At 44.0% G+C, this 27,819-nt stretch overlaps 1 protein-coding gene across 1 annotated transcript; it reads right to left on the bottom strand.

Annotated features, from left to right (window-relative positions):
• Positions 1-1,431: 1,431 nt before the first annotated feature.
• Positions 1,432-27,819, bottom strand: PPP1R15B (protein phosphatase 1 regulatory subunit 15B). Its single transcript, XM_086923461.1, has 2 exons — positions 24,752-27,819; positions 1,432-3,561 (listed from the first exon to the last, which is right to left on the bottom strand). Exons 1-2 carry the CDS (start codon positions 27,008-27,010, stop codon positions 3,367-3,369), a joined length of 2,454 nt encoding a protein of 817 aa, XP_086779587.1. The 5' UTR covers positions 27,011-27,819; the 3' UTR covers positions 1,432-3,366.

Below are 27,819 nucleotides of genomic sequence, written 5' to 3'. Positions count from 1 at the left end.
ATCAATCAAACCAAACACATCAAAACTACCCATCACACAATGTAATCCATAGTCCCATAAAAGCTCTCAAAAACGTAGACGACACTCCCATTACAGACACCCCAATCACATTCCACCAACCAGTGGCAGATCAAAACAGATGGCAGAACGATATTCTGGGAGAGATGAGCCTCGAATGGCAATAACTTAATCAGGGATTTAGGCAAACAGGACAATCCTATGTCTTACTCCAACCATGTTGGTTTTCTGGGGAATGTACACGAGATCTAAAACATGTTATTTAGCTGCAAATATGTAAAAAGGCTTCAGATACCAGAGTTTCTACAAAAAGCCTTCAATACTCAACTAACCCTAGAAAATACAATAGAATTAGGCATCTTCTTGTGTAAATCCAAGTCACATTTTAGCCTACCAGAATATTTCCTAACCACTTATCCTAGTATTGGGGTATAAACTGGTTGTAACAGAATGGAAAACACAGCAAATGTATTCTCCCACACAGGGTGGCTTTCGCTGGTTTCTTCAGAAGTGCCAATAACTTTACTTACAAACACACTCATTACATGCAGTAGGACAATGGAAAAGAATTGATTTTTACCTACAGAAATACAAACCTCCCTAAATACAGAGCCTGTAATCTACCCTACTACAAACACACTCTGAAAGTAGCCTACCATCCATTAACTTTTTTTTCTTTAAAACACCCAAGAGATAATTAAAACAGAGCCTCGACTGACCTATACCTGCCTAACCCTTCCACTATTCCTTACTCCCTTCTATTCCACACACCTTTCCTTCTTCTTCCCTCTTCAGTCTCCAGAGCTTCGACCTAAAATACGCTATTTCTATTTTCAGGTATCAAGCACTATACAATTAGCTCTTGCTATAGAAACTGGATGGACTCCTTCAACCAATGGTATGCTCCACTGATCATACACCACAAAGAACCTTTATATACCCCTCAGTGAATACTGGCGGAACATTTGAAAAACTCATAACCAAGAATAATGATCAGGCTGATGACACATTGGAAGATCTCGTCTAGGGCAATGGTGTCATTAATACACTATACAACCTCTATCCTCTTTGGTTTGTTTTTTCTTTTGAATTATCAACAACATTTTTAGGACAAAGTTAGTAACTAGACCTGCAGCAATCGGATTGGGGCACGATTTGACTTCTAGGTATCACTTGAACAAGATGCTCATTAAGTTGAAAGCAGACATCTTCAAAGACACACTCCTCTGTCAGCTCTTGAGCAACAATTGCTTCCTCACGCCAAGGAGTCGTCCATCCACAGTACATTACAGAGATTGGTCTCAGCAAATAAGATTGGTATGTCACAATTACTGAACTATCACCAAGTTTCAGAGTACTACCTCTGAACCATAAAGATAGCTCTAGTATATATGCTATCAAAAAGCATTTGAGTAAGTCATTAGTGAATCTTTTTATTACAATGTACACATTTATAATTTTTAACAAAGAAATATATTATTTAAATAGAAACAAATACATTGGATACAATGTAATTTTTTTTAAAGGATGATCGCAATGAAGGCTGTTGGCCTACAACCAGAATACAAAAATAAAATCTCATAATTACAAAGCTCAAATTTCAAATAGAATATATGACAAGTCCTCTTATCTTTCCTTGCTTTAGAAACACAATCCAGCACATCTTGGAACAGTCCATTGTATTACCACTGATATTTGCAAAAAACAAATCATTCAATCTAAACGCGATCATGAGAAGTGATGCTGAATTTCTCTGAATGCTTGCCGTTGTTCGGAGTCCCCAACCAAAGATGCTATTGGCATACAAAAAAAAAAAAAGACAACCTCATCTGCAGTCTCAGGCTTACAAAAAAGTGATGCAAATTTCAAGCACACTATCCCAAAATCCATTCATAATTGAGTGGAACACCAAGGTTTTCTTTGCAAACGTAGAACATGCTATTGTTCTGTTTATTAATAAATACAGGAGGGGAAGGAAGAAAAAAACATTGAGGGCAGGAGAACAAAAGTTCAACCAATTTAGAAAGGGTACAGCACTATGGAAGCAGGCAACTGTACGATCTCCATACCGGTCTCTAGAATAAATTGGAGATCTACAGACCTGTAAACTAATGTACCATCAACTGAACACAGACGCCACTTAAACTGTTAAAATCTGAGCACTCTGGGAATAATCAACGGTAGCATGAGCAATAAGCTGCATAGCTTACCTGTGTATAAACACAGTTTGAACATGCATTTTGGTAAAGTGTCTTGTTAAGCATGCAGTGTAACTACAAAATACTTAACATGAAAGCCTTCCAAAGGCAACATTCTATAAATGAACTAAGAAAAGCATTTTGCACAAAAAGTGTAATAATGTGCATATTAATGTGCATACATATTGCAGGACTTTAAATTTCCAAAACTGATTTAACCAGATCAAATTACTTCGTGGGCCAATGGCTGAACTAAATTTCACAAACTATTTGGAATAACCAGTACCAATATTAAATAACGTAACTAAAAACTGGAAAAAAAAGTCTTAAAAACAGCGGGCTTAAAAGTTTCAATTCTTGAAAGATAAACCGGTCCCTTTTTAAAATAACTGCATCATAATTGCTGGGAGGTGAAAGGAGAAACATCGGGTGCTGCTAAAACTGAGGACTGTACCAGCTTTCTATGCTGTGTTCAAAGCACTGCATGTTGAAAAAGCAGAGATGCCACAGCTCCTAACTTAAATGATTAAAAGACATACCATCTGATTTAACGAGGAGTAGGTTGAGACAACTCACAAAAATGAAGGTAACTGAAACATTGCCAAATCAGAGCGGGAAATGGTGGTCGGGATTGTTCATCCTGAAAACTAGACTACCTTTTAACAAAACAAAAAGGCAGCAGATAATTCTACAATGTCACGTTTACTGCTTCCTAGATGCGAGGTTTATAGCTTTATACATAGGTTCAGCAAGTGTTACTTAAAAAGATATCTGGAAGAAATTGTCACTGGTTTCTTTTAGATAAATGTACAAAAAAATTTTAGAAAAAAAATCGAAAAAGCTTCTGGATCGAGATGGTAAATGAAACAAATCTTACAGTCAAACGTTTGGAACTAGAAAGAAATGGTATGAAAAAATATGCAGGGCGATTTTAACTCCTAAACTTTGGTAGGTTTAATCAGATTGAGTTACAGTACATCCTAATGCACACTGCCAATGCTTCTTTGAGTCATGACACATCACAATTGAAAGGCCTCAGTGGTTAATTGTTGATTTGTTTTATTCCATGCCTTTAAAACTGCAGCCTACATTTCTGTTAGCACAATGCATCACAGGACAGCAAACAGTCAGTCGTTCGACGTTTCCAGCGTCAGCTGCAAAGCTCTTTCTGTATTCGACACCACATTTGCCTTCTGTGTTGAGGAGAAAAACAGTGTCCAATGGCACACTCAGTTTCTTGAATGCGTTTCTGAAACCGACATCGATCTCGAGCATACTCTTCCCACGGTCCCTTTCGGTCTTCATTGCCTACGTAGTGCTCGGTAACTTCATCAAGAAACGTAACCTATGAAGAAAAAATACAAAATTTCAGCCCACTGCAATATTAGAAACACCAATGAATAACAATTGCAAGGAAAAGTGGAATTTTTCCAGTACGTTTTCAGTGTATACCTTTTGCACAAGCAACAATTACTGAAAATCTAGTATTATTGCCACTTGTTCACAAAAATGCTTATTCACACTCAATACTCTTTGATGTGCCAGACGTTAAGAGCTACATTTTTAATGCCAATAAAGATCCTAGTAAAAACAAATATGTAGTTAGGTATCCATGTTTATCATGCGGCTCAACAGGGCGTTTTTTTCTTTTTTAGGACTGAATCGTTTACTACACTTCGAACGCTTGAGGTTATAAGCTAGCCGACACCACACTCACTTCTTACAAAATGCCATCCACCCTAACTGAATAGAAAAGAGTGACTACTTAGAGAACAAAGTTTCCTTTATGTATTTTGGAAGAGCCGACTGGTGTACCATAAGAGTCCTGAATAGAAACAGAATCTGTTACAGTTTAAATAAATACATTTTAAAAATTAAAAAAAAAAAACAGACAGGTACGAAAAGATTTGCTCAGCAGTCACTTTCTTGAAAGAAATAACTTAATTTTTAATTGAAGCAGTTTTGCTGGAGAGCAACACAAAGTATACTAGTATCTGATACTTCATGTACACAACTAATAAAGACGTAATGCACTTGAATCCACAAAACCAGTGCAGATTCATTTTATTTTATTTGGTGAGCTTGCGATGTGCGCCCTAAGTGGCTATGGGTATATCTAGGCATGGGTCCCTTGCTCACTGCACTGCTGGATTCAAGCTAGAGTGTCTAATGAGGGGCGATACCCCGAAACCGGGCCCAGAACGCTTATTGGTCCACAGAGGGCCTTGGCAATTCAGGTTGGACTGTTTACCATGAGGAGTAGGGCCAAGACTGATTTTCACATTGCGGGGTCCAAACTGGGGTGACGTGAAGAGCAAAATAACAATGCATTAAACCCATATCTGTGACTAGGGGAGAGTGTTTGAAAAGTTTTAACACTCCGTCCATCATATTTTGTGATCTTGCTCTATCTACTAACTTACACGATAGCTGTGTTAGGTTTCTAGGTAAGGAATCAAATAATCAGTCCTTTGACCATCGGAAGAGAGTGTAGGAAAATGTGCTGAGTACTAAGGGTGTACAAAGCTTTTATTTCTTCTTTTGAAACGTGATACATTTCTGCCACCAAAAGTTTGTAAAGTTTCCAATTTACTTTTGGGCACACAAACATGTGGTTTACATATTTGTAGGTTTAAGTAACGCACTGCCTACCACCTAGGGCATTTCAAAATCACCTACGATACAAGGAGGAAGATAAAAACAGTAAGTCAAATATCAAATGAGACTGATGACAGAAGCCCTTCTTGTAGGCAGATGAACAATGGCAAAGAAGTTTCTTAGCATGAATTCTCCATTTTCCAGACAAAAAGTTTTGTCTAACATCAGTTTATATAGTGCCTGTTCAATTTTGAGAGACAGGAAAGGTCAATCAAAGAGCGGTACAGGAGGTTTCTTAAGGTAATTAAAGATGTAAGCAACCGGTGCGAGCGAGCTTGCTACTCGTTTACTTAGTAACTGCAGGCACAGAACTGGGTTCAATGGAGACTGGGGTGGGTAAGATTCCCGACGCCCTCTAGTTTTGGAATAGGTCAGTCCTACGTGCTTTACAAAATTAACATATGCATGTTTCCGTGTGGGGTGGGTGGTGGCCAATTGTTTCGGTTTGGAAGCAGTAAAATTCCTCCATCCACTTTTGTTTCAGTGAGTAGGACAACGGATATGAAAACGGCGCTACACATATTTTGGTAAATTAAACGTTCCACTTTTAAGCACCTCAAATGCTAGAGATTGGGGCAATGGAATGGTGAACAGGTTACATTTACAGGCATCCACCTCTCAATTTTAAAGTGAGGCGGACAAGAAAAGACACGAAACTCGAGAGCAGAAAGACCATGTCATAATTGTGACTTTTACGTAGGTGCAAAAATTGATCTAAAGCGGTTGGGTTACGAATCTGAAATGCAGTGACCTGCATATCACCACGACAGGCACATTACTCATCAAATGTCCTTATATCCAAGTGGTTTGCAACCAGTAAAACACAGACCTTTTCAGCAGGCACTGTAATCCGGAGTCGCCCAACCAGTGTTGGAACCTATGACCAGCAGGTTATGGAACATGCACAGTAGATTAAGAAGCCCTTATTGATCTTGCTGAGATTGGAACTTGCATCTGCAGTACAAAAACACGAATCTTTCCAACAGAATGTGATTTGAAGATTATACTCCGATCTCCACAGCAGGGGCATTAATGTATTTTACCGAGATGATCTAACCATAGACCACTAGAGGTAAATTATTGGCATTGGAAACAAACCGGCTGCTTCAGTACGAGCTCAACTCTTCCTATTCGGTCATCACTTTGAAGAGCACACAAACAGAATAGTCTTGATATATTTTTTATCAAGTTAATGACCCTCCTTTTGTCAACATAGGAAGGATCACAGGTGACGTTATTTATTAAAGGATGTGCACTAATCCAAGGCACTATCGTTTAACAGAGAAAGACAAAAAAAGTCACCTTCCAACAACAAGCATTTGCAATACAATAGGTCTCGCATTAATTAAGTTTGAGCTATTTGCATTGCTAAATATTGCAACACCAATTGCAACAAAAGTCTATAAATTGTAGAGCAAAAAAATGTGTATTTATTTTTGTAGCAATGGTGGTATGCTGTACTTTAGATAAATATGTTTAAAAGTAAAGTGTGCCATACTGCGATTGATGTGTGCACTGATGGCTGGTGGGGTGTGCGACTGTAGAAATTGTGCACTGATGGCGGGTAGTGTTTGTGCCTGGTGAAAGCGTGCACGGATGACTGATTGGGTCTGTGCCTGATGAAAGTGTGTACTGACGGCCGGTGGTGTGTATGCCTGGTGAAAGCGTGCACTGACGGCTGGTGGTGTGTGTGTCTGGAAGCCGGCATTGAAGGCTGGTGCTGTGTGTGCCTGGTGGAAAAGCGTGCACTGACACGTTTAAAAGTAAAGTGCAAAGTCAGTGATCCGAAACACACCCTCATTTTAAACATGTACTGTTCCTTTTGAATTTTCTCAAGTTCGGCGTGCAGCACCCATAAGTGCTCCATTCCTTTAGCACTTCAATGCATAACAAATTAACAAATGGTAATCCGCTGGGTTGCGAATTACACCAGGTTGACCAGCCCGATACACCTTAGTATTGATTAATACACTTCAACAAAGCGTGCACCGACGGCTGGTGGAAGCGTGCACTGATGGCTAGTGGTGTGTGTGTGCCTGGTGGAAGCGTGCACTGAGGGCCGGTGGTGTCTGTGTGCCTGGTGGCAAAGCGTGTACTGACGGCCGGTGATGTGTGTGTCCCACAGACGCTAATTGCCTTGTTGGTGCAGTGAGGGGCAAAGATGCTCGAAGGGTGGTTAAATAGCAATTGTAGTGTCAGTAGAGGAAGGTTCTCAGGCTAATTCAGGCTTCGGCATTTACTTTACATTACACTACCATCAACTCCTAAGCCACAAGTACACAGCACACCAAGAGGCAGTGGAGTCGACAAAACACAGCACCACCACTGATCCCTATAGCCATCAGCATTAGAGTAAAGTTCCATGACTAGTATCACACAACACTAACTTTGCGCTCTGTGGCACTAGCACCAAGAACTTGGGCCGGCTGTACAATGAACCATCAATGAGCACTGCCACCTGTGGTACATGGCACTACAATGGAGCCCTCAGGCTAGTATCACACAAAGCAATGGACTCCGATCAGAAGCACAGACGAGAACACCTGCGCACGGAGGCTGGCAGCACTCGCATCAAGTGCCGAAGCCAACAGCACCAGAATGTAGCACTACCACGGAGTCCTGGAAAACTTGCAGTAACGTTAGTGATCTGAAAATCAATGGTTACTGATGCAAAGCACACATAAGACCTCACTTCTGCACTAAGAGGAGCTATTGTGTACCTGGGTGCAATATGACAGATTCAGGTGGAAAAAAACCAACGCTAAGAGGTTTGAGGAGAAGTCACTTCACAAAAGGGTATGTTGAGGTGACAGTACCCAGGCACATCGGGAAGTGTCAGCACCAGAGGAACGCCCTTTGTGTGTCCTGGCACCCCAGTCGTAGTCTGGGTGTACTGTGACACTTTCACCACCTGACCATATCAGGAGGCCCCAGGCAGATATAACAACTGGAGCAGAGCTCAAATGTGCCATGGAACGTGATCTAACGTCGGGGAGCATAGATACGCCGAGAGGCTGTGGGCACTTTGAGCAGAGCCTGGTGAGCTGGCTCTGCGGGCACCTAAAACTGAGCTGGGATGTGCTTGCGCAGAAAAACCAGAGCAGTCTATGGAATGGCTTGGGCAAAGCGTCGCTGTGCGTGGATATCGTAATGTGCTAGGCCTGTTATTACAAAGTTCATTACACCCGGGGGAGCACGGCAACAGCAAGAAAATAACACAGATTCAGAGGCAAGAAATGTCACCAGCCCAGGGGCTGCGCCAAGTGCAGAAGGGTTCAGTGCGCCCTGCTTCTTCAAGTGTGCCCGTTGCAGGAAGGGGCGGGAGCGGCAGGGCTGCACACTGCTCTTGTAAACAGTCATGGACGAGGTCCAAGCATGGTAGAGGAATGTTGGCTAGGTCATACCCCACAGCAACCGCCCCACACAGGCTGGTGGTATAAAACCAGCAGATGCAAATTTAGCAAGCAGACACCGGCAGATCGGAAACGGACAGTCTGCCACTGCGAGCAGAAGATGGCAGAGGGAGGGAGTGGGAATTCAACAATGGAGGAGACAGAAGCACGTGGACAAAGCACACACGAGAGGGAGGAGAAGAAAGACTGAGGAAGAAAGGTGGAGAAAGATGAAGGATAAAAGGATAGGGAGAAAGATGCAGATGAAGTCAATGAGGAAGAAAAAGATGGGGAGAAAGGAATTGACCTAGAGCAAGAAATATGGAGGTAAAAGGCAGAGGAGGCTGAGAGCGTGTGGCTAACTGAACATCAAAGCGGCCGAAAGAGGAGAAAGGAGGGGTGAGTGCACGCCGAGGTGAAGGACTGGGCGAGAAGGGAGGGGGAAATGCAAGCAGCAGAGGAGCCTGCAGGCTGTTTAAGGGAATGGTGTGAAAAGAAATGCTCATAACATTCACATCAAAAGAACCACACCAGCCAGCAGAGTAAGACCTTCTGCAGCGTCTAAAGAAAGGAGGCTAGCCAGCAGCATCAGAGATCAGGGTAAAGACACTGATTTGGCAAACAAGGTCACAAAACGCACATACAGCGCTGTAACAAAAAGGTGAAATAAGAGTAAAAAACCATTGGAAAGCACTACTAAGATATTACTAGCGAGGCATTTTATTCAGCGGTTACGATTCGAAAATTTACCAGAAAAGCTCCAGAATTGCGGTTAGTGATATATCCTGAAACTATGAAATTCTGATACTCTAGAAGTTTTCTGGAAATGTTTGTACAGGGTGGTGTAGCTGTCACTCAATCTTGGAAATGCCTGCAAAAGTGAGTTGTACGGGCATGCATTGCACTGAGTGCAGTTGGTGTCCATGTATGGGTGTGAGAACAGTGCCTCACCACACGTGTGCAAGGCAGCCAGGCAGCACATTACAGTCCTATTGCTATACTCTGATATGCAGGCAGTGGACGACAACTTTACCAAAGCAAGTTATCTATCGAAGCACATTATCTACTTGATCGTATTCCAAAAAATGAAAATTAAGACGGAACACCATTGAACAATGCATACTCACCAAGCAACACTTTTCTCGGCATGCAGTTAGTTATCAGTTTAGATGGCACCTGTTCACTTTCAGGAGGACCGGTGTACGGAGTACTACTCTACCATGATCAGGTTATACATGTAAAAGAGACCCATAACATAGGGATCGCTACTCACAGACATGCTTGGCAGGCACACCCCTGCTTCTGCCTATTTTTTTTTAAAGTAAACAGGAAAAGAAGTGGGCGGTGAATGACGAGCATGGGGACGGACGCATGAGAACCCAGCTGATGGGAAATGTAGATCCTCATGATAGCACCAGCCGGAAGTTTTCAAATGCACACACATGATCTTTTGGTTACAATGTCAAAACTTAAATTGTAAGCAATTAAAAAAAAAAAATACATACATGTGAGCAGCAAGTAAATCTAACAAGAAGCAGTCAACCAAGAATTAGCGGTAGGGGCTGCCAGAAAGTTCCAAAACAGAGGGATGGCAGCAAAGGCAGAACAAGCACAAGAGCTTGTAAAAACAAGCCAACAATGAGCTCTTCCCCAAAACGACCTTATTGTGACACTAAAGGCTATGAGACATGGACGGAGCAAAACAAACAAGCTTTAGTAATGTGGCGTATTATACAGAACTGCCGACTTAGGTACTGTAGAACGGGGTTCAAGTCTCGGCGAAATCTCTCCTGTAAAAAAACAAGGTGTGCTTCCTTTGAAGTCTGATGGGGGGGGGGGGGGGGGGGGGGGGATTCCTTTAAGTCTGATGCCGAGGCTCAGACAAATGGTGTGCGATGTGGCTGGCGATGTGCACGCGCCTGGCTCACATGCACTGTACCTAATCCGCAGTTTGGTTAACTTTTGAAAGGCTTACTAGAATCTCTCCAAACAAGCAATGCTAAAGCAATGCTGTAGGCGAGACCTAAAAACAAGATCGTGAATACTTAAATCCAGAAGAAGTGTACATCCAGAAGAAGTGTACATCCAGAAGAAGTGTATTGACAGAAGCGTGGTGCATGATGTAGATATGGTTAGCATTTTCACAGGTCCACGTTTCAGAAAACGTAAGCTGGTTCATGTTGTACATCAGAACAAACAACTGCTGCTGCTACAAATAGCTTCAACACAGCTCAGGTTCTTGGTATTTATTTTTATTTTCTTATGTTGATCTTGGTTCAGCTCTGCAGTCTGATGGGTACGTTTCAAATAAAAAAAAGTTAATAATGTAAGCAAATTAGCTTTTAAAGCATTTTGTACGGCTCACAAAGCTCTTAACCTGACTGGCCCCGACTACCTCAAGAGTCTCCTCTTGGCATGTACCAAATAGGCATTTTCGATCTGCAACTAAGAACGTGGTTTTGTATAGACTTCATAAAGTCTCTTGGGGTGGTAGGAGGTGTTGCCTACCACACTTCCAAGCTCTTGCGAGGCCAATCCAACGTACTGATTTTCAGAACGCAGCTGAAAACCTGGCTTTTTGCTCTTCAATATTAACTTACCACTGTTGTTGTAAATGACTTGACAGACGACGCAGTGACAAAACACCTTTGGCATACGCTGCGCTTTACAAAAATAAAGTACAATCAACTACATCCCACTCCTCCCCAGAAATGCTGCATTTATTACACACTATGCCTGACGTTTAATATGGGGATAATCTGAAAACATGAAATCTCAAACTAAGCACAGTAGGAAGTTTTACCCACTGTAAATTAGGGAGGTTGTCCGCCCCACCCTCACTAGTTCGGATAAAATTATCGCTCTAGTTCAAGTGCCGTCCTAGAGTAGAAGTAACAACCGCATAAAACAAAGCCTGCGTTTTTTTCTATTCGAATCCCTATGGAATTTTTTGTATGTGTTCATGTTACATCAGCCCGCCCAGTCCCACTGCAGAGTATCAGTTTCATCCTTTTACATCAGTCTGAAGCATTCCCCATCGGCATAATTACCAGGTTATGTGACATCAGCTATAATGCAACCCCAACCAGGGTGGGCCTACTAGAAAAAAAAAATATGTATACCTCATACAGTTCGAATGATTGGAAAAAACAATAGTAACTAAATGCTAAAAGATTATGCACCCCTCCAAACCTACCCCCCTCCAAAAAATTGTTTCGGCAATGCAATATGTGCATCAAAACTTACATTTGTGATTTAATATGCACTATGCTACATGCAATTTTTCCAAAAAGCATCCAGTACTGCAGTGAGAACACCTTTGTAAGACTATGGCAAACACTTAACCAGTTGAGAGATATCCTAGTTTCGACTTCAATTTTAGAACAGGCATAAAAACGTGCTTGTTTTTTGGATAGTGTTGCATTTCCAAGATAAGTCTTTCAAGCGTTCCAGTCTAAATTCCAATTAAGTCATTGCGCTAGCCTGCAGTGATCTGCCCAGAAGTTCTATTCAGAAGGAATAAGAGCTCATCCTTTTTGACAAGTGCCAAACAGTTTCTGTCTTAATGTTCAAAGTAAAGGTTTGTGCTTCCAAGGACTACGATACAAACAGAAAAGAACCTCATAACTATCCTGATCCAGATGAAATGGTGGAAATTAAAGCATGAGTGTGTGTTTTGTGGTTCAGTCTACTTTCAAATATTTTTTGCTTCAGATTAGAGTTGCTGTTAAAAAAATCATGCCTACCAAATAGGTCAAGGACGTATTTACAGCCAAATAGTTAAAACAGCCCTAATATTAACAGACTAATGAAAACATTAGACGTGCCTTCTATTAATCAGCAATTTAAGGCCAGAAAAAAAAGGTAAGTCAATTTCATAGGCTTCAACGCAAATCTTATCAGGGTCCATAGCACCACCCACCTGTGTAAATTGAACAAAATAGCGACACGGCCGATAAATTAAAATATATTATTAAATTATAATGAGACTTCTTATCACCCTTTACAGGTGACACACGCTAAACAATTGGTACAGACAAAGCAGCCCTTCTACTGTGTTTTTTTGGATAAAAAGTTTATACAGCAAAGCGACTGTTACACCTTGGGCAGGCCAAAACCTGATTTGCAGAAAGTTGGCTCCTGTCTGGAGTGTGCAATGAATGTGAGCATTCCATCCATTAACATAGAACCCACTCATTGCTTACCATTGGTTGGTTTTCTTGTTATGCCAAAACACGCTTTAGAAGTATGGGCATTAATTGACCAAGAAAAACCAGATCTCTTTTTCATGACAGAGACATGGCTTCAAGACTCATCCCTTCCAGATCTTGCGACAGCTCTACCTGGGGGTTACAGCATTATCAGACTAGACAGGACTGCTAAGAGGGGGGGGGGGGGGGGGCTTTGGAACAGCAATAGTATTTAAATCCTTTTTAAAAATTTCTATTATTGATACACAAATCTCAGAACGAGGAGAATTTCTTATCTTCTCCCTTAATTTAAATAGCAAGGAATCCTGGAACGGTGCACTTGTTTATAGACCACCTGAAAATAAAACCCACTTTGTGACCCAGCTACTGGAGATTCTGGCTCCGCATGTTCTAGCCTGTAACAATTTTTTGCTATTAGGCGATTTCAACTACCATATTGAATTACAGCAAGATCCTCACCCCTTAGAACTTACGGATAGCTTAAATGCATTGGGCATGACGTTATTGGAAACTGGTCCCAGACAATATGCTGGCCACACTTTAGACTTCCTTTGCACCAATTCCCAAGGTTTCCAGATTGTTGAACTCAATAAAGTCATATGGTCTGACCACATGGTAATAAAGTTCAACATCAGTGTGAAGACGTTTAAATCTGCCCACGGAAAGGAGGTGAAATTTAGCAGGCCCTAGAATAAAATGAACCCTGATTCTTTCACTAGCGCATTCTCACCTTCCCCTGTGACTTTTAATACAGACCTAGACAAGGCAGTATCAGATCTAGATAAAGCGATCACTAAGGCATTAAATCATATTGCCCCAAAACAGCAAACTAAATGTCCAAACACGAGGTCCCCCTGGTTTACACCCGAGTTAAAACTTGTCAAGCAGGCAACCAGGTGTGCAGAGCGTAAATGGCGAAAATCCAAGGATGCCATGGACAAACAACAATATAAATCCACACACAAGGAATACATGTGTCAGATAGCCGCTGCTAAGAAAGATTACCTAGGAACGAGAATCGAACAAGCTGGCAATTCCCATAAAGAACTGTATTCCATAGTAAAGGAATTCTCCAATCCTCCTTCCTGTCAGCCCCCCATTATTGAGTCCCAAGAGTGGGCCGATAAACTCTCTACCTATTTTAAGGATAAAATAGAGGTCATTCACAAAACCTTCCCCAGAAGAGGTTGAACAACTTACCAGGGCGGAAAATGTTGCAAACACACTTAACACACCGACTCCGGAACTAACATCTATGCCTAAGTCCCTCTCAGAATTCAATATTTTTACCAAGGAGGAAGTCAGCGATAAATTAAAGAAAGTTAAATCAGGCTCCCCAAGTGACCCAGCATTTGCCCAGATCCTTGTAAAAATAGCCCCTGCCATGCTAACCGAAATCACAGAAATTTTTAACCTATCGACGGCCCAGGCCATTTTTCCTGCGTCATGGAAAAGAGCAATCGTTAGACCTATTCTAAAAAAGAATAATGTAAACCCTAAGCAACCTATCAATTATCGCCCCATCTCCCTCCTTCCACTATATGGCAAAGTAATGGAGTCCCTAATAAACAACTAACTCAATACTTAGAAGACAACACCCTATTGGATACCTCCCAATCGGGCTTCAGGGCCTGCCACAGTATCGAGACCGCCCTTCTGGAGGTAGTTGACAATATTCGGCTAGCCTTGGATGCTAATCAATCTGCCATCCTGATCCTATTAGACCCGTCGGCGGCCTTTGACACCATCTCCCACAGCGTCCTGCTAAAACAGCTGGGGGAGATTGGTGTCGGGGGTCGTGCGCACAGATGGATTCAAAGCTACCTATCAGGGAGACGGTCACAGGTCAGGATTGGATCATTCTCCTCCTCCTATGTGGATAACGACAAAGGTGTCCCACAGGGCTCTATATTGAGCCTCACATTATTTAATATATATCTATCCCCACTGGCGAAGGTGATCAAAACATGTGGCTTTGATACGATATCCTACGCTGACTACACCCAGATTCTGATAACTCTAGGCCCCAATCCAGCCGATGCCAAACCGAGATTCCAACAGTGCATGATTGCCATCCAAGAATCGATGACTAACAATTATTTAATGTTAAATGCAGAAGAGACGGAAATCATGCTGTTTGGCATGGCAAACAAAATCTGGACAGATGAATGGTGGCCTACATCTCTAGGCTTCTGCCCAACCCCAAAAAACTCAGTCAGAAATCTGGGAGTCATCATTGATGACAAACTGTCTCTGTCCCCACACATAAATAAGGCTGTCCCCTTCAGTATAGGGCTAATGAGAAGCCTTAGGAAGATCTTCAAGTGGCTCCCACTTGCCTCCCGCAAACCTCTTATTCTGTTCTCATAATCAGCCGCCTCGATTATGGTAATGCGCTATTGGCTGATGTAAATGATAGCGCTCTAACTATACTCCAGACTTTACAAAATTCTGCTGCAAGGCTGATACTTGATCCTCCACCTCGCACCCCCTCAGCTCCATGCCTGAAGGCTCTTCACTGGCTCCCAATAAGAAAACGAATCTCTTTCAAAATATGTTTGGTGCATAAATCCATCAATGGTCTCGGACCTAAATACATGCAGAGAAAGCTCCAAGACTACTGCCCAGGGAGAACCTTGCGCTCTTCTAACAAACACTATTTAAAGGTCCCTAAGGTTAGGACAGTCAGAAATGGGGACAGAAGTTTTTCTAAAATAGGCCCTTCCACCTGGAATACCCTTCCTTTATTTCTTAGAATGGACCCAAACCACAAAACTTTTCATAAAAACCTTAAAACTTGGCTTTTTAACTGATATTAAATCCCATGCCAGTCCTCCATAGCTCAGTCCATCGCTAGCGCTCTGAGACCGAACGGTGAGTTATGCGCTATACAAAAATAAATACATAGACATTCTCAATTGCTTTCTTTACTCCATATTGTACCTCCCCTAAACATAGCTTCTTTATCGTCCTTTTTAATGTGTATCTTGAGTCTTTTTCACTACCCAACATTCTCTGGTAGGGGAGAAGTAAAAAAGAAAAAAACTTCCCAATGCATTTTCAGGACAAAAATACTCCACCATTTAAATAATTTTCAGTGAAAGTTATTCCGTGTTTTTACTCCACATATCATTTTAATTGTTACTGAGAAACTGACCCGCTCCTTGAGGAAATCTTGATTTCACTGATGATTTCCAACTGGCAAGAGTCACTGCAGGCCAAGATTCAATGGGGTTACTGATGGGACTAGCAAGACTCATCTGCCCAACTAGTGCCTTTGTAGCTGGGTTGCATGGGTTACTAATGGCATAATCTTTGCCAAAGGTCTTGCAGCAACCCTTCTATTGAGTGCTATGAACATCTTGCTGAAATATAGATCAGGTAAGTTGGTTCTGGGTACATTCCAGCTGGACTATGCAAACAGTCGGTACCTGGGACTACCGATGTACCCAATTCACAAACTGCATATGGTTCAAAATGCGGCAGCAAGACTTATCCGATGGGTGCCGTTCCGTCATCACATCTCCCCACATATCAGGTTCATTCATTGGCTCCCGGCTGCGAAATAAATGGAATACAAGTCCCTGACCGTAGCTTTTCGGGCCATGCGCAACAAACAACTGAGATACCTCAGACACAGGCTTTGCCCATACCAACTTAATCGAACCACGATGAGATCTAATACCCAGCCCCTACTTTGCGTTCCTCGCTTTGCAAAGACGAGGAAGGTGCTTCACAGTTAGGACAGCCATGCTATGGAATTCCTTACCACAACATTTGCGCATGGTGGACACAGAACCTGAGTTCAGAAAGATCTTGAAGACCTGGCTCTTTAGTCAAGGATAGCTCCTAGGCCCCAGTCTCCATACCGGACTTCCGCATAGCACCGGGACACCTCTGTTTGAGGTAGCCGTTTGCGCTTTACAAATAACACTATTATTATTTTTGTGCACTTTCAGCCATGGGAAACAAATGTATAAATAATGGCTTTGAAAGAAGAAGCTGACATCTGGACTGCTCAATACAGAACCAAATGGCAAGAAACTTATGATTGAAGTTGACATAGAATTAAACTTAGCTAACTGGATTTTCTTTTTTGGCCTTCCTCTGCAGTGAAGGACTTTTTTGAAAATGTCAGGTCTCAAAGCATAGGGCAGTCACACTACACCCAGCAGTCTCAAACAAACAATTTGAACATCTCCCACTAAGACCAAAAACCAGAACCCCACCATCAAGGTATACTTCAGATGTATTAAGCACTCTAAGGGATGTAGAGCTTTTGCAATTCAAGTGCCTCAACTAAGAATAAATAGCATTAATAGATTCAATTTAATTACATATGCTTCCATATCCCCACCTGATTTTTCCTATCTCTAAGCAAACAAGAAAACTAAGAAAGTAAAATAAAAATGAGTAAACTCAATGACATCACTAGTTTCTGTTAAATTACATGGCCTTGACGACCAGTTCATGCAAGGAAACAAGTATTTTGTGACCAATAGATTTCACTAGTATAGTTTAGGCCCTGGAAGTAGGCATGTGAGGCGTGAGGTGAATGTTACTGACTGGTTATTGTATTAGGAAAAAGCAGTTTGAGATAAAGAGATCACAATGAGGTATAAGGTAAGAGATTAAAATATTGAGAACATTTTGTGCATTGACATACTTTCCAAAAGGCATAGTAGCCAACTGATGAGTTGAAGCAACACGTGAGAAAAGATTACGCTTTTTCAAAGACAAGCTATAAAAAAAAAGTGATATCATTAAGGATTTCTGTTCCACATTATATATGAATATAGGCAATTTAAAAGGGTCCCAAAGCACTATTCAGACGTTCAGTTTACGGAATGTTTCATTTATAATTCCCACTTTTTTGTCATTACCCCACCCCATTTCACTTAATTTCCTTTATTTTTAGGTTTCGCTTGTGAAATCAATTGTATTAAATATATCTTAAAAGGGGCTTACATCCCACCATCTCATCTTATTGGTCCGTCTGCTTGTCATTTTTCTTTTCCTCCTAGGTGTTCTTTCCCTGTGTTTTTCTCTTATCAGGATCCCGTGGCCAAGTACTCATTCACAGCCACCCCTTGTTGCTTCGATGGGTGGACCTTCTTTAACCTCTTGGCTGCTAATGACAAGGGTAACTCGTCATGGACTTTCCATTGATTTCAATGGAAATTATATGGCATCACTAATAATGCCTTAGCAGTGAAGGTGTTAATTAGATTGTTGCACAGCGTTTATTGTTGTTTCGGGGACAGCAGCGAGCCAGATTCTCTGGCTTGATCATACACATTCAATGCCTACTTTGCCTCAGCCCCTTCACTCTATATGGTTGTACAGCCTTCCGCAGGTCCCACCTCGTTGCTTCCCCTTCTTAGTGCCATGCGATGTTCCCCTCCCGTACCGTATACACTGCCCGTTAACACGCTGTAAAACATGGGGGCACATCTTTCCATCAGTTTTCTTTTTGGGTCTTACAATTTCCGTTTTTTCGTCCAGTGGCATAAACACTATGTTAATCAGCTGCTGAAAGTGGGAAAGGTGGACATTGGCATATTCAGGTCTTGATATGTAATTAAACAATATTCCCACTGACTTTTGATGGGAGTGGGAAAAGTACAGAGTTAGCCGTGAAAAAACAAACAGGAATAGCAGCCGACAGCAGTGAAGTACCGGGCATGTTAAAGAATCAGGAGCTGTTGTCCTGAAGGACACATCAAACTGGCTTGATCCTTGAGGTGAGCTTGCACAATCCCTTGGTCGCGAGGCGGCTACTACTTTCCCTAACCACCAGTCTGAGGGCACACTACGACAATCTAAATTACAGAATATAGTTTATGTGTTTAAGCCTTGCCCTAATAAAGTAGGCCACACTCCTTTTAGGGACCCCCTTCTTTTTTTCATTCCACTTAAAACCCTGTAGAGTACAAGAGAGAAAGGCAGAACATAAATAGGCAAAGAAAGAATGGAACATAACTAGAAAGGGAGGGAACAGGAGTGGGAAAGCACCTGCAAGCGTGAGGTTCAAAGACAGGGACGAGTGGGTGTTGGAAGGAAGAGGCACGGGACAGAATCAAGGCCGGGCCGCCCGAGTGCTCGACAAACCTCTCATACATCAGCACTGGCGTTGGGATCCTAACAAAAAGTCTGGGCCTTTCACTGTTTGTTTTACAAATAAAGCACTAGTGCTAAGGTCTGGCAATGGTGAGCCCGCAAGGGGTAAAAGGTTCCTGCTTGCTTTCAAGTTTGCATCTTTGGTTAGAAGCATTTTTCCTCTACGTCGAGTCCCGCTAACGAGAGCCCAGATTACAAAGTGTCATCCGTTCTCCAATCAATGACCAGTGACTTTCAATAGGGCCATGTCACCAGACTTGTTGAGGATCACAAAGCGCGCTTGAAGAAGCGAGACTCACGCTGCATGGCCAAATGCCTTTTTCACTGTGGTTAGCGAACCTCGGATCAAGTGCCCACCTTGCAGGCCACGAGACACAAGGAAATCAGAAAAAGCAAGTGGGCCGGTCTGGCCCCCTGCCTGCAAATAATGCACAAGTTGTTATGGCGTTGGGGCAATTATGTTCTGCGGCTTTAGGGAACAAAAGCAAAATTTTAGAGTAAAGTTGAATCCCTTTAACCCTTGGGAGAGAGTGGCATGGGGTTCCTATTGTGAGGAGCGCAAATTGGCATGGGGGTGTCAGGACCACAACATGGATGCCTCTGTTCTCAAGTGGCGGGGTATATAATCATGGGAGCGCGCGCCGTGATTTTTAATGTTAATCAGGCGGGTCTGGCACCCAAGCAGGAAGGTAAAAGCACCAGAGAAAATCTCCCTGGGGGGACCCGAGGCCCAAGCTCGAGCTAGTGTGGGGCTGCTCTCAGTAACGAGTTCAGACATGCTGAAATGCTTGCGCGTCCCCAGGGGAGCCTCTGAAGTGAAGAAGCGGAGTCAAAGGCTGAAACCTGACCCAAAAAACATGGCAGCCTGCGTGCCGCTGCTGGCTTCCGAAAGCAAAACGCTCTGGGAGTAAACATTTCCTAAAACGCTGGGACTTAGACACGCCTTTGGCCAATTGCGTGCTACAGCCAGACGCAAAGGCCAATAGCGTGTGAGCACCACACGCACAAGCTTCTAGACAAGATGAAGTGATTCCAAGAGACCAATTTCCTAGTGCAGCGTACGCGCTGCGCTAAGCTCGACCTAAAAATGATTACCACATTATTCCACCTAAGGACGCCTTTCATAAATAATCGGAATTATGCATGTTCTCTTTAAGGTAAGAAACAAATTATTGTTAAGCATACAACCCTTTCATTTGAGGAACAAGGGTGTGAAAAAATGTGCCCAGCTATTTAATGGCAGCGCCAATAAGTGATCTGTGACAAGCAGCCATTTACAGTTTAGGAAAGCGGTGTTAATGGCCAAGAAAAAAGTTGAAGTATAAATATGTCACCTATGCTACTAATGGAACCTTTTGGACCTAGATATGGAGCAGATATTGTATCACCTGCAGGCTCAACTAACTATATTTCTCATGCAGGAGGTATTGAAATCAATCAGGCCTGCTTGCTCCCAAAAAGGAAGTTAGTCTGATTACTCTGGGCAAACCTTCATTACTCAAACTTCTGTCAGTGAAGGTGGTCTTTCTACTGCCTGTATTCGATATTTCTTTCAAAGGTAAATGGGTTAATAAGTAGAATCCTATTCCTCCTGGGAGAGGGCATCTTTTGCCCCAGCCAAAATATTGGCCATTCCAGACACATTGTGTCCAGAATACATTTCAGTAACTTAAACTGCACAACTGCTTACTAAGCTACAACTTACAACAAAAAACTGCTTATTATTTGACACATAGGCAAAACTAAAGCTTGTTATTACCACTATCCAAAATGCAATCCCACCTGTTGATCCTCAAAGAAATGCCTCCTGCTAAGGACAGGAGTTTGGATACATCACATACCAGGCCCACATCAGTAACAAAAAATGTGAATCAGGAATCCAAAGTAACCCTGGGCGTAGTTTGCGTAGTAGCGCTACGCAAAGTGCACTTCGCGAGCTAAACGTAGCAGTACGCGAACTGCGTAGTGCGGTAGGAAATGCTGTTCACAATGATTGCACAGTGCTGGATGCTAGTCCGCACTGTGCAATCAATGCAAACAGTATCATGCACAGTGCAAGCGGACGTTTTCTGCCGCTCTTGTAGATTTGTACTCGAATGGCAGTTCTCAATGCGGACTGGTAGTTTCTCATACTGAGCGGTCGCGAGCACACGCGACCACTCGCAACGAGAAACCTGACCTCCCGCGTTGAGAATCTCAACAGGGGGTTTATTTTACACGCTCATGATCGGCAACTTGATGTTGCTGATTGCGAACGAGGAAAAAGTCTCGCTGCGGTGTCATTTTGCTCGCTCGCGGTCGCCAACTTGACGTAGAGGACCGCGAGCAAGCAAAAAACGCCTGATACGCTAAGTGTTTTTGCACGGTGCATAGCTGCGCGAACTACGCAACCGTAGTTTAGTTTTACGCCAGGCCTAATCCAAAACAAATGCCAGTACTGCTCGAACTAATTAACCACAGACTCAATAAGCTGAGTTGACACTTCTCAACTTAGAATGACCACTCTTTCAGTCCACACAACCCCTTTCTACACCGAATTGTACATATCCACAACCCTTCTTTTTTGTGAATAGGACTTTAGACTAACAAAAAATGTTTCTATTTGTGTCATTTTTGTCTTTCGTTGATATATAAAAATATAAGAAAAAGCATCTTAAAATAATTTTGTAAGTAGAAATTAGATATCTACATAAAAATATTTTTGAAATATTGTGGACTGAAAGAGTGGTCATTCTAAGTTGAGAAGTGTCAACTCAGCTTATTGAGTCTGTGGTTAATTAGTTCGAGCAGTACTGGCATTTGTTTTTGTTTCATATAGTTGCAGGCGTAGCCTTACTGCGCTTAAGCCAAACCCTTCTTTGCTTCGAGGCCTAATCCAAAGGCATTATGCCTCTCTTCTAGAGCTTAGAATATAATTAGCCTAAAAACTAGTTAACATCTGCAGGACACATGCAACTTCTTTCAAGAGGCAGCTCAAGAGATAGACTAGAATGCTTTTACGTGGTCTCACAAGTGATGCGAATGATTTAGACTAAAACAAGCACTGGCCACTACTAACCCACCTTAAAAGTAAAATTTAACTAGGCCTCTACCACTTCCCTAGAGTATATTGGATACCATAAAATGTAGTGTAGACAGACTACAACTGTGGCGCAGTCCTGGCTGCTGTGCAGTTACTTGACAACAGCGAACAACTTTACACTATTTAAAGGCATACCAAGTAATGTTTTCGAAAACAAGTTACCGCACATCATTAGGCCTTTGAAGCCCTAGGTCAATGCTGCCACTGAACATCCTAACTTTCCCATTGAAGGATCTCAGGGGTGCAAGTTTGTGTTGCAATGTTTTGGACAATGCACTGCATTCTCAAGTCTCAAAAGCAAACTGTTTTCATGGACAACTGGTATACATGGTGGGGGGGGGGGGGGGGGGGGGGGGTCTTAACTTACACACTTGACAGCAAACCAATACATCCTGCAGTGCTCCAGACAGACCCTCAAATGTATAACAATTAAGTGCGCATCAGTTGCAGATGTCAGTTATCATACTGCTGTTACCAAAGAAATGCAAAAACAACAATTGGACAGAACGCAGAACAATGTTATACGTTCACCCCAGTACAGAGATCTGGGCCTAAATCCATTGTCTGTTTGCTCGCCATTCCAGTTTGAACCCAGCCATATGCAAATCAGTCTTGACCCTGTGCCCCTTGGGAACAGTCCAGCCTGAAATGCCAAGCCAGGTCATCCCTGGACTCTAAACAAGCATCCTAGGACCGGTTTCAGGCTTTCAGCCCTCATCAGCCAGGATAGCTTGATTCCAGTGGCATGGAAAACACAGGACTCGCGTCAGAGAATACCCGTCTCATTCGGGGTGACAAATGCAAAAAAACAATTGATGGACAGAATGCAGAACAAGTTCATACATTCACCCCAGTACAAAGATCGGGCCTAAATCCATCGTTTTTTTTTGCTCACCATGCCATTCCAGTTTGAACCCAGCCATATGCAAATCAGTCTTGACCCTGTGCCCCATGGGAACAGTCCAGACATGGGTCCCTTGCTCACTTTGCCACTGAATTCAAGCTAGCATGGCTGATACTGGCTGTTTAACCAGAAACCAGTCCCATGATGCTTGTTTCCGGTCCAGGGAAGACATGGCTTGGCAGTTCCGGCTGGACTGTTCCCATGAGGCACAGGGTCAGACTGATTTGCATATGACCATATCTGAACTGGGGTGGTGGAGTGAGCTAAAAAATGATGATGGATTAAAACCAGATCAGTTGACTGAGGGTGAGTGATTTGTTCAAACGCTACGTCCATCATCCCCTTTGGTATCGCTTTGTTACCAAAGAAATAGCATGCCCAAGTGGGAAATTGCCCATTGGAACGTAATGATCGCACTATTGACAGACACTTTTGCTACATCTAGAGAACAGTAACATCAAATCTTGATTTTAAACGCTGCACAAATTAAAGACATGGTTGTCTGGAGATCTTAGACTATTGTGCAAAATCATTGCCTGTATGGCTAAGCAAAGGTTAACTAATTAATATCCACACTCTTCGATGTACAAGGTAAAAAGAAGGCTTCAAGAACTAGTCTGCTGACTCCTTTGCACACTGCAGACTGTATTAACTGAGTGAACTACTTTAGCGCACGCGCTATGCAGCTTGATAAAGAAGCCTCGTGCCATTGAATGAAGCAGGAGACTAAAGCAGGTGCGTTTGCTCCTAGATTGGCAGGTCATATCTGCAGTCCTAAACAAAACTAAAATCAGTCTGGGGAAGCCTACTTCTAGAGAGCATTTGGAAGATGCCATGAAAAAACAGTCCTGCTTTTGTTTGTAGCCCTACACATAGTAGTAGGTTAACAAACCTAGGAATTTTTACGGCTTGTGTACTGTGTGGGTGTAGGCACAGAAATACATATTACAACTGAAAACGAGTGATTGTGAATACAACTCATTTAAGTCCAGCAGGCGCATAAGTTAAAATATTACCCTATGGCTCACTACTGCCGTCAAGTAATATGGTATATCAGCAGTGATGTCAAATCAGTCGCCAATTAGACAGATTCCTGAAGTACGTTAACACATGGAACCATGACAACAGCCAACAGACAAGACAGAAGCGGGTTATGAAACTTGCTGTTACTACAGTGTTAACTGACTAATCTTGATAACTCCTCTGCACAAATAATATTTGCCCTAACCCACGTCATGCTTTAGAGGATACTCGGTGCTACATAACCGGTCCTTAACGTGACAGAGAAACCCATTTACAGGCGCAGCACTTACCACGCAGAGTGGACTGCCTTTCTGGCAAATGGGAAATGAATGGCCGTCATAAGTGAATAACGATTCGCACTTAAAAGATCATCTGACATCCCTGTGACCCAACCCATGCCCGGCCAGTGTTTCAGCAGTCCCAGCCTCATGTGAACTCTCTCCTCTCTCGCTAGTCAGCCCATCTCTTTATGTGCAAACTCACCCCCCCCCCCCCTCCTTCATACAGTATGCCCTCGCAGTAATCCAAAACTAAGCGAAAAAATGCTTACAAAGGACACTTCTTAACTGTGTCGGAAGTAGACATAATATGCAAGGACGGCCAGCTATCAATTTACGCTCAAACAGGTATCGTGATAAACAGCGTACTGTTAAAAACGTAGGCCTTCAGTATTCTCAAAAGGGCCCTTCTGAATTGGTCATGGTGGCTGTAATCTGGATTTACTAAGCAAATCATATTCTGACCATGCAAATCATATTCTAAAGATAAAATGTTTCACTACATTCTCCTTAAACTGTTACAAACTGTTGAGCGGGGCTAGTGGGACAATATCTCAGAACAAAGACTTACATATAATTTTTGCCCTCACCTTCCTCCATGGTCACCCAGTCAGGACTTAAAAATAAATATTCTACGGATGGAGGGTTGCGTTGAGGCATTCGCCATCCTAATGATGCGAAACTACGTGCCATCCTGTGTCGGAGAGCACTGACACACTGGCTGGTGTTCGAAACCTCCAGGAATAGACTGTGGCAGTGGCACAGCGAAGCACCCACCCTGTCCCTAAAAGCATAAATTCACATCACACCGCGGTAAACACAGTTTGTTTAACGGCTATCACTTACGGCAAAAAGTGTGAAACATACCTTTTTTTGCTGGGTTTTCTTGCGGCTTACTCCACAGCTGGGGTCGGAATTTGCAGGGTCGCCAAGGCCGACAACAATGAGTTTATTAGGCTGCACTTGAAAGGGCAATAAACCACATGAGTGGGCGCCGGTGGTACCCAGCTTAAAACTTTTATCCGTGCATCCCACCGGCTTGGTACTTGGTATAGTCTGAAATGAAGCTTTAAAATGTAGAGGGTTATAGGGGTCATCTGAATTATTAAAAGAGTTCCAAAGTTTCAAGTTCTCTTCTTCGTCTGCACTGCAATCTGATTCACTATCCTCATCGTCAGAGGTGCAGCAAGCAGACCCTGGGCTGCTTTCCCCCCAGGACGACTCTTCCGAGTCAGAAGAGTCTGACAAGTCACTTCTTTCTGCAGCTGGCTCTTCCTTAGACTTTTGAGCCGTTTCAATAGAGGCTGTAAAGTTCTGTGGGTTGTAAGGGTCCTGGCTGCAAAACGATTTCCAAATAAGCAGATCCCCTGAGTCTTCGGGGACTGATAGGCTGCCTTCACTACCAAAACCATCATCACCCTCTTCCTCATCCCAATCGCCATCAGAATCGGAACTCTCCCCGTCCTCATCACTGGAGCCAGCTCCTAAAATATAATCAATCAACTTGTTGCTACAAACTGGTCTCACTGGGACAGGCAGATCCTCTTCAATGTCAGAGTCTATCCCATCACCTTCGTGGTTAGCAGCTATATGTGTATACAATTGGCTAGACTCTTTCAAGGACTCACGTATGTCCACCAATATCTGGCAATTGCTTACGTCCCTAGAGGTATTTGGGTCCTGGTGCGGACAAGCCTGAGATGTTTTGCAAGAGGAGGGGACCAGAGTATCATGACAGGGATGACATTTAGTACCAGTGGGTGTGTCGTGGTCCTGATGCTGCGAGGGCAGAGTTACACCGCTAGAAATGTGTGTGCTGGTGGACTGCTGAAGCAACAAGTTCTCCTCCAAGCTGCAGTAGCCGTGGTCCTGGTCAGGTGTTGGAAGCTGGTCGAACTTACTGAGCTGCTGCAGGAAGTCCAGGCGCTTCATGCGGATCAGCTGCAGCTCTGGGATCGCCTGCTTTGTGGCGTCACAGTCGGAGGTCAGAGATCCAGGGCCTTCTGTCACAGCCTGGGCAGGGGTTTCATATTGGGTTACAAGGGACAGTGGGGCATGATCAGAGCCAGATGGCTGGAGCTCGGTAAGCAGGACAGGAGGGTCTACCCCACTGATCTCAGAAACGCCTACATTAGACTGTGTTTGGTCTCTGGCATCTAGAAGGCGCTGTTCCCAAGCAGTCACGGCGGGCTGTAACTTCTGGTTGGCATATGTCAAGGGGTCTGTTCTGCTGGTGGATTCGTGGAGCCCGGCCTTTTCATTCGCCATCATTGGCGATTCCGTCCACTGGCCGGCATGTCTGTGGGGCTGAGTCCTTTTATTGACACACTCTGTTGACTCTGACAACTTACTGGAAGGTTTAGGGAGCTCGGTTCTTCTGCTGACAAACTCTGTGGGATCTGTCCACTTTTTGGTCGTTTCTGAACCTAGTTTGGCAGTGGAAGTGTGAAGCTCTCGATCTAGGCTTTGCCACGGACTTTGTTTTCCACAACCCGCTTCCTTGCATTCCTCTTCCTCGCTGTATGCCTTGGAAAAGGCACCCGTGTCTTTACCGCATGCCTGATACTCTGTCCAATGCGCCCCCAGCATACAGGACATTAGGCCGAACCCGGGGAAGGTCTGGATCTGCAGCGGTCCCTCATCGGCCCCGATCATCTTCAGGTGACGGTGCATCAACTCGGCGGGTAGCCCCGCCAAAAGTTCAGTGGGGATCCCGTCCAGAAGTTCGGAAGGAAGCCCCTCCAAGACATCTGCTGACATGCCCTTACCCCCGGACTCCCAAAGCAGAGGGTCCGTGCCCATGTAGAGCCCCTGAGAGTGCTTCCCACCTCCGCCCAAGGCCTGAAGCATCTCCTGCCACTCGCTCTCCTCCTCCTCAGCATGCAGCAGCAACCGGTCCCTGCCCAGCAAGGCCCCCCAGGCTAGGGCTACTAGCTGCAACCAGCGGCCGGGCAGACCAAGCAACAACCGCAGCAGCAAGGCGGGTAACGGCCGAAAAAGCCGGGCCAGAGTGCGGAACCAGACCCCAGGGCGCCCGGGAGAAGTGCTGGGGCCATCCATCCCGACACCTCTCGGAGCCCGCCCACGCCGGCACGCCTCAGGCCCGACAGCCTGGAACTTCGGCATTTTGCTGTGGCCCAGCCGGGCACTGGGGAGTCTCGGGGGAGAAGACGAACAAGGTGCTTAAACGGGTGCCCTCCATGCTAAGGCGACCTCAATGCGCCTTCTGCGTAACCATGGGCCTTTCTCAGGAAACGAACGCGAGGCACCTCAGAGGGGCGCTGTTTCCGATTGGTTAATGTATGGGCTCGAGGCGACTTATCCTCAAGTTCCGTAGTGGTCGCGAGGCCAACTGCCACCAACAGCAGGGGAGCCAGAACACACTGTTCCGACGGCGCGAGCCTAATTACTCACAACAGCAGTCCGGAGGTCAGCATACTCGTAGGACAAGGGTGTAGGGCAGCTCTGTTCCTTGTTGCTCGGTAGGGTGCGTAAACGGCCGCGTCGAAGCCGGGTTCCTGTATTGTGAGGGACTTAGATGGCCCCTCCTCGTGGCGTGGCGGTCGGCTCCCCAGGCTCTCGGACAGACGGCAGGCCCCTTCCGTGTCCGACAGCTGCTGGGCCGGTGCGAAGAGGAAGATGGCGTCGCAGAGGAGGTAGGCTGTCGGGGAGGGCCAAGGAGCGTTGTGGGCGGAACTGGCGCCTGTCACTAAGTGCCGCCGCTCCGCCTTCAAACTGCGCTTCCCACGCAGGCAAGCGGGTCTGCTTTCTGCCTCAGGTCGCAGGGCTCCACGTTCTGTTGAGAGGACAGACCATCACCCTGCTGCTCCCGCTGATAACGAGCCTTTTCTTTTTCTGACATTACAGTTGGCTCTTCTATTTCAAGAGCGTTCACGCTATACTGAAATAACTCGCCAAGCCCTAGTTTATGTGTC

This window comes from Lissotriton vulgaris, chromosome 5 (genome assembly GCF_964263255.1).
Source record: "Lissotriton vulgaris chromosome 5, aLisVul1.2, whole genome shotgun sequence".
NCBI classification, from domain to species: Eukaryota; Metazoa; Chordata; class Amphibia; order Caudata; family Salamandridae; genus Lissotriton; species Lissotriton vulgaris.
This window is presented reverse-complemented; position numbering and strand designations above follow the sequence as displayed.